The 12,870-nt window shown below is 40.2% G+C and overlaps 1 protein-coding gene across 2 annotated transcripts; it reads left to right on the top strand.

Moving 5' to 3' along the window:
• The first annotated feature begins 1,038 nt into the window (after positions 1 to 1,038).
• Positions 1,039 to 12,370, top strand: timeless (timeless circadian clock). Of its 2 annotated transcripts, none has more exons than XM_047581768.1 (30): positions 1,039 to 1,175; positions 2,068 to 2,185; positions 2,279 to 2,432; positions 2,658 to 2,772; positions 3,357 to 3,419; positions 3,509 to 3,610; positions 3,689 to 3,844; positions 3,923 to 4,056; positions 4,191 to 4,278; positions 4,387 to 4,563; positions 4,862 to 5,079; positions 5,161 to 5,264; positions 5,467 to 5,636; positions 5,724 to 5,849; positions 5,980 to 6,131; positions 6,344 to 6,441; positions 6,511 to 6,634; positions 6,726 to 6,927; positions 7,041 to 7,180; positions 7,268 to 7,347; positions 7,440 to 7,563; positions 7,636 to 7,718; positions 7,850 to 8,001; positions 8,664 to 8,925; positions 9,079 to 9,147; positions 9,238 to 9,356; positions 9,560 to 9,815; positions 10,914 to 10,965; positions 11,048 to 11,118; positions 11,822 to 12,370. In XM_047581768.1, exons 2-30 carry the CDS (start codon positions 2,089 to 2,091, stop codon positions 11,950 to 11,952), a joined length of 3,819 nt encoding a protein of 1,272 aa, XP_047437724.1. In that variant the 5' UTR covers positions 1,039 to 1,175; positions 2,068 to 2,088; the 3' UTR covers positions 11,953 to 12,370. The 2 variants fall into 2 exon arrangements, with proteins under 2 accessions (XP_047437724.1, XP_047437726.1); XM_047581770.1 differs by having other exon boundaries at positions 1,039 to 1,179.
• The last annotated feature ends 500 nt before the right edge of the window (positions 12,371 to 12,870 follow it).

Below are 12,870 nucleotides of genomic sequence, written 5' to 3'. Positions count from 1 at the left end.
TTTAGAGATTTCCTTTCACCACTCACCCAGGACTTCCTCAGTCCTAAAATGAGCTGAGTGGTGAAACAAGTCCAGTTGACTTTGTTTTTGCTTTGTTTATGGATAAATATGACTAAATTGACAAAAAAATAATATTAATTATTTAACCACTAATTCTCTTATTACTAACACTAAATTTACAATCACATATTCCTCCAAATTCTCCAGACAATGGACATGAATTTTAAAGACGTTTCACCACTCATGCTAGAATCTTCCTCAGTCCTTAACTAAATGACTGGTGAAACCAGTATAGTTGTAGTTGTTCTGGGTGACTAACAACTGTCACAGTCCACCCACACTGTCCACCCTAATAAAAATAATACACATTAATATGAGCCTCAGTGAGAGACATAAAGAACTAATCTGTCTTAATCATTATGTTAGAAAGTGAACGGAGACAATATCAAGTTGAAGTTTTATAGGAATGATTCTGTTTAAATATTTATTTACATGGTATTAAGGTTTCTGTGTGTTTCACTCTGTCACATTAAAAAGTTGTATTCAGGAATAGTTTTAACTTTTCAAGGTAATGTGTTAAACATTATGTAAATAATTACTAGATTATGATGGTTGTTCAACTGGCTTAGAAGCCAAGAAGTTGACCCTGTCCACTGCAATGGACATCATAAGCATCAGAACCAGACCACGGCGCAATGGAAGAAGGTTCTATGGGTCTTTAACATTGTCCAGGTGGTGGTGTCTGTTAAATTAACAACTGCCCCGAGTTTAGCCTTTCAGGCACTTTAAGTAAAACTGCAAACACGTTCCACGAAGTTCATAAAGTTTGGCACGTAAACGAACAAAAAATCGAATTGGTCTTAGTCTCACTTTCAACTCTCTCCATCTAAATCTCGCATACTTGTTGGAGAGACGTCTTTTGCCACCGTCACTGTCCAGCAAAGTACTGCCTGAAAGGCTAAACTAAGGGCTGTAAGATCCCAGGATGTGACGACATTCTACTTCCGCTTTCTGTGTGTTCGCTCGCTGTCTTGGCGCGAGACTTGTTGGAGTTGTCATATTTGTGAGGCAGCAGGTTCAAAAACAGACTTCATTGCAAATTAAACCGCTTTAACAGTATATAGCGACTGTTATTGACAACGACAATCGGAGAGGGACCACATTTGAACCACCTGGTGGGTTAGTCTGTTGTTGTTGTTTTTTTTGTCTTTTTCTGTACTCGGACTGTGTTCATTTTAAACTGAAGCTAACTGAAACTCTTGCTACATAACAGCTTTGTGAGGAGTTTAATTACATTAATATACTCGTAAAGTACTTAATTACACGTAAAAGTACAGCAATATTATCAGAAATATACTTAAAGTTTTAAGTTAAAATACTGTGTATGTTATTAGATATTTAAGCGTTATTGTGTAGGTAGCATGTTAGTGGCTGCTGGAATCAGATAAAATAAAGAATAGTTCTCATATCTGTTTTCACTGTTTAACTTTTTTTGAAATTAAACTATTTGAGAAGCCTTAAAGGTAGAAAAACATATATTCTGCTTTTTGTATTATAATCGTTTTAACAGAGCGGTTGGTTAACCATGTTTACATTTGGAGACTGTATTTTTTTATATTTATTGTTATATTATGTTGTACCGACACATGTTTCTATTATTTTCACAATCCCATTATTTTGACGTTGCCATTTTAGTCACTGGACTAGGCTATATAACAGAAACACTTTTGTTGTTTAAGTCAATCCGGTTTAACAGCACCACAAACTGCATCCTACAGATCATACTATTGAATTTAGACCTTTCTTTCACTGTTGCAACATAAATCAAACACTACAAAAGCCATGAAAGCGGATTTAATTGCATGACTGTTATATTAGAATACATTAGTGTACCTAATAAAATGGCTAGTAAACAAAAAACCATGAGCTAGGTTAAGACATGGTTTTGTTGTCCGTTCTCTCCTAGCAGGAAATATTACTTGCATTGATCTGATCCTCAAGAATAACACACAAAATACAATGTTAGCAGAAAAGCTTTCTATAATGTTTTGTTCATCTTCTGTCCAGACGGATTCCAGGTGATGGTGAATGAACTTAGTCAGGATGAACTGTGAACTGTTGGCAACGTGCAGCGCTCTCGGTTATCTGGAGGGAGATACCTATCACAAGGAAGCGGATTGCTTGGGTGAATGTTTTGAGATCAAAAAATATTTAGTTGCGATTAAATTTGGTTGGAGACCAGTCCTGCTTTAATAGTAGTCATATCCTCGTTTTACAGAGAGTGTGAAAGACTTGATCCGCTACTTACGCTATGAAGATGACACTCGTGATGTCCGCCAGCAGCTGGGTGCAGGCCAGATTGTACAGAACGACCTTCTTCCGATTATCACTCAGCACAGAGAAGACAAAGCCTTATTTGATGCCTGCATCAGGTATGACACAAAACAAAACACATCTCTCCAAATTAAAATGCATGCAAATCAATCAATAGTTTAAGTAGACATGTAACAAAACCAGTTTGTTCATTATTCAGTTGTTATAAAGGTAAATTAAACATCCTGACAGTAAGTTCATAAGGTAATGTGGTGCCTCTTGATGTCATAAGATTGTATAAATGAGGAAGTGTTGCTGAAATGATGCTTCTGTTTTATTCTCAGACTCATGGTCAACCTCACACAGCCGGCAATGCTTTGTTTTGGTAAAGTCCCAGATGACCCAGTGTATAGACGTCACTTTTTACAAGTGACATCTCATTTACAAGCCTATAAAGAGGTACTTTCATAGTATATTCAGAATGTATACGTTGATCAGCCACAACATTAAAACCACTGACAGGAAAACTATGTAACATTGACCATCTTGTGACAATTCAGTGTTCTGCTGTGAAACTTGACCTGGTATTCATTCATGTGGATGTTACTTAGACATGTAGCACTCACCTAGACCAGACCAGGCACCCCCACCCCATAACAATGACACTCCTTGATGGCAGCAGCCATCCCCAGCAGGATGCAGCCTGACACAGACACACACACAAAAATAGTTTAGGAACAACTCAAAAAAAAAAAAAATATGAAGAAAATAGTATCTGTGGGATAATCCACAGAAACCGCCACTAACAACATTCTGTTACCAGACACCCCAGGACACCCTCAGAAGGCACATGCTCATTCTCTGATGAGTCACAGCTGTTGCGGAAGCACCCACACAATATTAGACCATATACATACATCATAATGTCATGTCTGTTTGGTGTATTTATGTGTGGGATAATTTCTACAATTATGCTCATAATAACTGCAACGTTTGTTACTTTAAAAGCACTGGTGTATATTTTCATGCTCTTTTATTTTCAGGCATTCGCCAGTGAGAGTGTGTTTGGCATTTTAAGCGAGTCTTTGTACAACCTTCTACAACTTGTGAGTGCTGTTTCCTTTCAATAATTTGGTCCTGGTTTTCCATGGGTTGTTTCTATTCTGTGTCTTGACTCTAACCATCCTTCATTCAGGACTGGGAACAGAGACAGGAGGAAGATAACCTGCTGATAGAGAGGATTTTGCTGCTGGTCAGAAATGTGCTTCATGTCCCTGCAGACCCATGTGAAGAGAAGGTCTGACTCTAACAGGAATATATTAACTTGCCTTGTGTGTGGTCTCCTTTCTCAGTCTGTTTTTCCTTCTGGTTGTAGAAAGTGGATGATGATGCCAGTGTCCACGACAGGGTGCTGTGGGCCATTCACATGAGCGGGTTTGATGACCTGGTGAAATTCCTGGCGTCCGCCCAGAGTGAGCAGCAGTGGAGTATGCATGTGTTGGAAATAATCTCCCTCATGTTCAGAGACCAGGTTAGACAGAATAACCTTTTTTGGGGCTACTCTTACAGATTTCCAGCTGTTCTAGCTTTTTTTTCTTCTCCTTTCCAGACACCAGAAGCTTTGGTGAGTGCTGGCCACGCTCGTTCAGCAGAAGAGAAGCAGAGAGACTCTCAAGAGCTTGAGGCGCTGAGACAGAGGGAGCTTGCAGAGAAACGTTCTCGCACATTTCAAAGAGGAACCAGGTACAGACCAGCCGACGTAGCTGCATTTATATACAGTGAACACACTTGTATTGTCTGCTATGCTTTTGCAGACAGATACACAATTAAGCTCTTGTCAAACCACGGTTGTAACTGTTTGTTGGTTTTGCTTTCAGACACTCTCGTTTTGGAGGATCTTTTGTTGTTCGAGGCCTCAAGGCCATCGGAGACAAAGATGTGATCTATCACAGAAATCTTCACAATGTAAGTTGTGCAGCTTCCTTAGCACTTCTCTGATAGACAATATGAATCTTGCATTATGACCAGTAAAGGCAACAAGGATCATTTGTGTGTTTATATCTTCTTCTTCAGTTTAAAAATTACACTCACGACATTGGCAAAGCAGTGAGACGCGTTCCCAAGAGGAATCGACGGGCTCAGGACTGTAAAGAGAAACGGCGCTCAGCCCTGAATGTCCGACTGTTCCTGCGAGAGTTTTGTGTGGACTTCCTGGAGAATTGCTACAATAGGCTCATGTATCTTGTCAAGGTCAGCCACTGTGACATAACTGGTGTAGTATTATTTATTAGAGACGGGATATCACACTACATAAATAAAGCAAAGGATTTTGATCCACTTCAGACTGGGATGCTTCAACTAGCATCATACTAAATCATCTGGGGTCATCTCATCTTCTAGTACTGTTTATCCTCACTAGGGTCACGGGGGACAGGTTCTAGACCCCCGTGACTCTCCAGGGGACAAGTTATTACAGAATGAATGAATGGAATGGATAAGAGAAAAGTTCAATTTTGCTTTGACAGAAAAGTTCCCTCTCCCCCTGTAGGAAAGTCTGATCCGAGAACAGGCTCAACAACACGATGAGACCTATTACCTCTGGGCACTCAGCTTTTTCATGGCCTTCAACCGTGGCAACGGCTTCCGTGCCGACTTAGTTTCTGAGACCATGTCTATCCGTGCTTTCAATTTTATTGAGCGCAACATTACCAACTACTATGAGATGCTGCTCACAGACCGCAAAGAAGCCACATCCTGGTCCCGCAGGTAAGAAGATCGATGGGAGTTGGTTTAATAGAAGCAAACATCTGAGTTGGCCCCAGACTACAAACCTTTTCTTCTCTTTAGGATGCACTTGGCACTAAAGGCCTATCAAGAGCTGCTGCTAACTGTGAATGAGATGGACCATTCACAGGATGAAAGCATCCGTCAGAGCTCCAGTGTTATTAAAAGTAAGATAAGTTTAAATATACTCAATAACTCATAAAAGAGTCAGATGTTTCAGCATATGTTAAACCTATTGTGAAACCCATTTTTACACACAGTGCCGTCAAGTGTATTATGTACTTCTCCAACAATATTCATGATTTACTATTGATTACATCAGAAACTATGAGAAAGTGTCTTATCTGTTTGGTTTCACCTCCAATTCAGGTAACATATTCTACATGATGGAGTACAGGGAGATTTTCCTGACCTTGCTGAGAAAGTACGATGAAACCAGGCAGCCTCACTCCTACCTCAAAGACCTGGTGGAGTCAACTCATCACTTTTTGCGCATGTTAGAGCGCTTCTCCAAAGGCCGCAAAAGCTTGATGGTGCAGGTGGGTTCTTGCGTTAAATTTGTAGTGTGTGTGTACATTTGTACTCTCTCGGGCCTTCCTTTAATATGTTAACATATAACTCCACAGAAGAAAAGGGTGAAGAGGAAAAGGTCTCAAGGTAAAAGAAAGCCGTCAGCGCTGGAAACAAGTCCTGAGGCCCTGGAGGAGACCTGGAAGGTTGTGGAGGAGGACCTTAAGGCTACAGGGTTGCAGGTCAGAATCGACCTCCAGGGGGAGCAAAGTGCTTAATGATGATGCCCAAGAGGACTTAAGTATTAAAACATACCAGTCTGACTTTGATGAATTGACGACCTAAATGGAGTCCACTGTCTTCTGTCTGCAGCTGTCAGAGTCTTTAACTGAAAGCATTGTGCCATTTGATGCCACATCTGAAACTCCTCCTGAGGAGCAGCGTTCCGAGGCCATGGTGCGAGTGCAAGATGCCCTGCTGGCTCGACTCGGACCAGAAGCACTGGGGTTGCTGCGTGCCGCCCGGTCAGCGAGCCTCCATTCCTTTTAACTGTCATGCATGTTTTTTCAGTTTAAAATAACTTCTGCCAAAGATTTCAACCACAACCAAAAAATCTATTTTTTTAATATAAACATGGAAAAAATCAAGTCTTTATATTTAAGAAGCATCTAAAAGATTAATCCCTAGACATCTTTTTGCAGTTATTTATCAATGTCTTTCCTCTCTTCAAAATCAGAGAGGTGTGGCCAGAGGGAGACGTGTTTGGTTCTGTTGATGTGGAACCCGAAGAAGAACTTGAACTGCTTAAGCAGATACTTCATGCCAACCTGCCAAGTAAGTTTATTTACTAACCTCTGTGCCACCATATCTATGCAGAATTTAAACCTGACCTTTAAATATCAGGGTCATCTCCTCCTGAGATCCCTGTGGAGGAAGAGGAGGATGATGGAGCAGAGTTAGAAGAGGAAGAGTTGGAGGCTGTTTATGTTTCTGAAACAGAGTTTAACTTCCATGACTTCATCAAGAGGTGAGGATTATAGCAGTAACCTGCTGTCACAAGCTAAATAAACACATTATGTTACCCTCTTCACGACGTGTTTGCTTTTTTTCTCTTGCAGGTTTGCCAACCCTGGCATTGTGCATCCATACCTTCTGCTATTGAAGTCATATTCAAAAAATACACCACACACTAACCACTGCATCATTCGAATGCTGCACCGCTTGGCAGTCGACCTCAAAATGGACGCACTGCTTTTCCAGCTGTCAGCTTTCCACCTTTTCAACAAAATCCTGAGTGATCCAGCTGCAGCTGCCTACAAGGTACAGTCGTAACACAAGAGAAATTAGCAGTCTGTTGTGTCGTCCAACTTTTAGAAGGTTATAATCTTTACTGTAGATGGTACTCAGGCGTTTACCTTCTCTCTCCTTCTCAGGAACTTGTGACGTTTGCCAAGTATGTGCTGAACCGTTTCTTTTCAGTGGCTGCACAAAACAACAAGGCATATGTTGAACTGCTGTTCTGGAAAAATGTAGGGGCTGTCCGGGAGATGACGGAAGGCTACAGCAAAGATGGGTGGGTGCTCTTTTGTGCTTTAAAAAAAAATATCAGGTGTTTATGTGTACTTCAGGTAGAACTGACCATTACATTTGTATATAACAGAGATGAAAAGAAACCATCGTGGACTGAAGACGAGGAAGAGGAGTTGCGTAAGCTCTATGAGGAGCACCGTGATGCTGAAGGTTTTCTTTTTGTTTGTTGTTTGCACCGCTTTTCCCTTTGTTGGGCTATAAGTAACTGGATTCTGTCATTGATGTTTAATTCTTATGCTCAGTCCCGGACATAGTGGAGACTCTGCTGCCATTACTGAGCAACACCACCCGCACTCGGCGGCAGGTAGTGACACAGCTGGTGCGCATGGGTCTGGTGGATAACGCTAAGGAACTAAAGAAGCAGAAGTATGTACACCAGGTTATGTGAGGAATGTAGCACAAAATGACTGCTATTAAGATTTTTTTTCTTTTTCAAAGCAAAGGCACTCGAATCGTTCTATGGACAGAGGAACAAGAGCAGGAGCTGCAGATGCTCTTTGATGAGTTCAAAGACTCTGACGGTACTGGATGTCATGTTGTTTATATATAAAATACATGACAGAAAAATGATGTAGCCTGTTATTGTGTGTTTGTTCTCCATATAAGTCTCTTTTAAGAGTCTCTGGTATAATCAATGATCTATTTTTTACAGATGTCCTGGGTAACATCCTGAAGAAGATCACAGCCAAACGCTCCCGCGCACGTGTGGTGGACAAGCTGCTCAGTATGGGCTTAGTGTCTGAGAGAAGAGAACTTTATAAGAAGAGAAGTCGCAGTGCTCAAGGAAAGAGCTCTGGGAGAATGGTACAGTACTGGTCTTTACACTGAAGCTAGATATATACACTGATCAGCCACAACTTTATGACCACTGACAGGAGACGTAAATATCATTGACCATCTTGTGACAATTCAGTGTTCTGCTGGAAACATTTGGACCTGACATTCATTGATGTGAATGTTACTTAGACATGTAGCACCCACCTAGACCAGACCATACATATATGTATTAATGCTCCATACACTAGCTGGGCAGGACCTCCATAGAAATGTACCAACAAGTCACTGCAACATAGTCCACAAATGACAGCTGTCATTGGTCCAGTATGTGCCCACATCTCTCCGTGGCCAGAAGAACATCCTTCTGCCTCTTATACACTATCTACTTAGATGTCTTCTTTCTTTTCTGTGTTGCAATGGTTCCAGTGTAAGTAACTGTTCAATACTTACTAGTTCTAACATGAGCTGCTCAGTTCCAGTCTCTATTGTTTGAAGAACAAAAAAAAACACAACTCAATGCAGCTGACTAGCATAATTACACATGATAGTTATTTTTCTGTTTGCTCATCTTAACCTACTGCATAGTCTTCATCTTGGTTTTAACTTTGCAGTGGTATTAATGTAACTAGAATAAATTATGTTTAAAGAAACATTGACTAAATAAAGATTTCAAAACTCTTCCACTGCAGTCTGAAGAGGATTTCCTAGCTGAGCTAACACAAGGCTTCCCAGATGATCATGTGGACAGAGATGATGAAGATGAAAGAGAGGACGAGTCCGAAGAGAGTGATGATGATGAGGAGGAGGAGGACGACGACGACGGCGACAACAATGAAGAAAAGCAAGAGAGAGAAAAAACCCAAAATGGTGGAAGGAGGAGCCAAAGCATGCACACCTCAGTGGAGAGGAGGGCTGATGTAGGCACCATTGTGTATGCTCTTCATCAAAAAGGTGAGATGAAGGCTGAGCCTCAAAAATGTATGGATTAGTTGTATTTATATCGGTCTCATTCCTTAGGCAATGACAGAAATAAAAAGCAAATGTATTTGTGTTAAATCCTTGTTTTGAAAATGTGATTTGAGAAGAAGCTGTTTGTTTTGACAGGCATGTCTGAACCTTTGCTGTGGCTGCAGAAATGTCTAAACAGAACTGCGGTTGATCGTAAAAACGATGGTCAGTATAACTTGTCTGTTGTGGACCTGTGTGAAACAAATCTTACAGTAATTAGTTCTGTTCATGAAATTATTGTTGTCCATACCACAGGTTTCTCGCAGCCTGTCCCACTCGTCCCTCTGACTGAGACAAGTGAAGATGCCATGGAGAACAAGACCTTCCAGAGGCTGTTGAAAAAACTGGGGCTGCGACAACCTGCAAATGGGCAGGTGTGTGTGTTTTTATGTGAGATATTTAATGACCTAACCAGTCCTCTGACCTCATTCTAATTCAAAAGATACCCTTTGCTCATTCGGATTGATTTGATCATTTGGTTGAAAAGTCTTTTTGTAATTATGTAGTCTAAAGATTTAACGGCTGGTCCCTCACTGTACTTGGTGTAAATAGTACATTTTTATTGTTCTGTCATTAGGAGTCCTTCTGGAGGATTCCTGCAAATATCACTGTATCTCAGCTTCAGAGTGCAGCTGCAGCTCTTAGTCCAAAAGAGGAAGAACCTAAAGATAGTGAGGTACAAGACGGGGCGAGAAGCCCAACTGTAGAACTCCAGGAGGAGCAGCAGCATCAGCAGGAGGAGGAGGAGGAGGTCTCAGGTGAACAGAGAACACAGGCTCTAAGAGACCTGGTGCTTGCACGCAAAAGAAAAGAGCACACCATCAAGGATACAGGTATGTGTGGGAGTTTCATCTTCTTTACATTGTCTCAGCATTTAATTGCAGCTCTCTCTCTCTAGGTGAGAATTAAGTTACATGCGGCACATATAGAAACCCTTCCTGTTTTACAGCGTGTGTTGGCTTGTCACACAGCTAAGAATGTGGTAGTGAAACCACAAATAGTTTTTAAATGTAAACAGGTAATTGCTTACGCATCAATTGTCCGTTTAGATTAGATAGACTTTATTGATCCACAAGGAAAACTGCTTGGTAGCTCAGTTACACTTACAATCTACAGTTACAGTTACAATCTTGAAAACCGCTAGTAAGACAAAAATGGATAAATAAATCGATAAAATAATAATAATAATAATAATAATGAAATAAATAAAATACAATTGTATAAGCAAAAAAATATTAAAGATTGTATATGTTTGGACCTCAAATAAATTGCTGGGAAAAAGCAACAACACAATGCCATACTGGGAAAGGAAAGTAGCATACAAAGCATAATAGTTCATCTGGCTTATGCAGGCTATTCCTGCTCCTGTGAAGCAAACACAGAAGAAGAGGATTAGTGACCATCTTTAATGGACTGTAAAAACTGCAGACAGGAGTTTACATAAAGGTCCCTCAAGCTGCTTTGAGGTGAATCCAGCCCCCTGGAGGTCGATGTCTAGACAGCAGAATCTCTGTTAACTGAATACCAAGCAAATCAAAGCAAATGGGACCTTAGACCTGCTCCTTTTGATATATACTGTAGGTCCTGTAATGCTGCTTCCGCTTTTTCATTTTTATGGGTGAACTATTTCTGCTTTGTTGCTGGGGAAAAAGCAGCACAATTAGATACATAAATCAGATATAGATATATAAAATATATATAGATGTAAAATCAGTATAAAATGTCCTGGTTTAAAAAAAAAAAAGTGATTCAGCTTCACTAGAATCAAAATGTGAAGCCACTGCAAGGGATTTTTAATCAAGCATTTTAGACATAGCATTTTCCACCTGTCAAATCAGTTTTCAGTCTTTAATCTCATGCTAATCAAAGATAGGTCAATGATTCATATGAACTTGTTCATATTTTTCCTCCTTTTCTTTAATTGGTTTCAGCTTCTGTGCCAGTTGTGACTCCTGGTGAAGATGCAGACGCTGTAACTCCAAGGTGAGGTATTATTTTATTCATAAAGTTAAGTCAAACCTCAGCAGTCCTTTTTATGCTCTTTCTATGTTCCTGTCCACATCAGGTCCAAGAAGAATACTTCAACCAAAAGAAGTAGAAGCAGAGTTTTGGACAAGAATGAGGAGGAGAACAAAGGTATTTGTTCTCTTGTTGGTATTTTTACAACAACTTGCACAACATTCACATGGAAAACGTATTTTTTCAAATGACTAATCTATCGATTAACATTTTTCAACTAGATGTTCAAACTATTATTACTCCTTTAGTTAACTTAGCACCAACAAATAACCACCTACTATTAGATCTTCCGTTAAACTTTAAGTCTTGTGTTCATTATTATCTAAGATGAATTCTGTGAATAAAGAATCCATTGCAAACTTGTACCTCATTATACGCGAACAGTCACAAAGGATTAGACAGATTCGGTGCATACATTGTTGAGTATGATTTAAGTTTAGTGGCTTGTAGTTATTGTGTCTGGAAATGCACTTTTATTATTTATCTGCAAAAAGTTGCTTACAGCTGCTTGGCGTACTCTGTTAATGGACAGCTATGTTAGTTTTATAGGACTATATGTGCACTAACAACTTTCAAGTGCACTGGAAAGCAGTGCTGCCAAACTAGCCATTAGCATCTTCTCTAGGGAGTCACAACAAGAATGCCAGGCACTGACCCCCTAACCGACAATCTGTAATAGCCCAAATACTCACTGCTGCCCCCCTACTGTGATGGATCTTTATTTCATGCTAAGCCTAACGTCCATACCTGGACCATTAGAAGGTCTTTGACATTAGTGGTTCTTAGTGATGGCTGAAGTGCTGCATTCCTGTCTTTACAGAAGATGACTCTTCCACTGCGATGGACATGGACACAAATGGTGATGCAGATTCGGACGGGGAGGAGATCACTGCTCCTGTGAAGCGAAGACGAAAGATGGTCGTAATTGATGAAGAGGAAGATGAGGATTAGAGACGGCCTTTAATCGGCTGTAAAAGCTGCAGACAGGAGATGGATAAAGGCTTGTGGCTCAGAGTTGGATGCAGCTCTCTGGAGGTCTGCTGTATAGACAATATCTATTAATGGAATGCCAAACAACTCAAGGAACAAGACTTTTTTTTATTTGTGTCTCTATGGATACATTAATCCTATTTAGCAATATCTCTTTAGTAAGCTGTTGTGCTGTGCCCTTGTTTTGTTACTGTAAAAAGCTTCTGTTAGTTCTTCCCAGCAGTGTCACATGATAAATAATGTTTGATAAACTCAGTAATGTTTTTTTCGATCTGAAAGTTGTTACCTTAAATACTTGCATACGTTTATTCGTTTTCAACATCGACTTCACAGTAAAATTTGTGCATACTTACTAATAAATACCACTGTTGTCAGAGTACATTAAAGGCTCCATTTTTTTCTGTTTTTGTTGCACTACACAATTTTTAACACCAGGGGGCACATATACATTATTATTTATGTAAAAATACAGGATTGATTCCTTGTAACTGTTAATTTTACAAATCTTCTTTTCATTAGCGGTAATTTCATTGTGTGTTTCTGAGTAAGGAGAGGGAGTGAAACAACACAGAGAGGAATATCTTTTTACTTTTGTCATGCTTTTGCAAAAACAACGTAAAGATGATTCCACTTTCTTCCACCTATGGATCCCATATCGTGTGTGTATATCCGCAGTCACTGCCTGTGACCATGCACGTTTTCTAGCTCTGTCGGAGGTGGTCTTTTGTCCTCACATCTGGACCATGTTAGCAACTTCCTGTCACAGCATATGCTCTGCCCCCATCCCACACAGCCAAGGAATAGACCTGACAATCCACAGATACTGCTGTGACTTTAGCATGTGAACTCAGTGATGTGTGGGTGTAATTCATGAAGCTA

The sequence above is a fragment of the Mugil cephalus genome, chromosome 4 (genome assembly GCF_022458985.1).
Source record: "Mugil cephalus isolate CIBA_MC_2020 chromosome 4, CIBA_Mcephalus_1.1, whole genome shotgun sequence".
Lineage (NCBI taxonomy): Eukaryota > Metazoa > Chordata > Actinopteri > Mugiliformes > Mugilidae > Mugil > Mugil cephalus.
The sequence above is the reverse complement of the archived record's forward strand: the minus strand, read 5'-3'. Positions and strand labels throughout refer to the sequence as shown.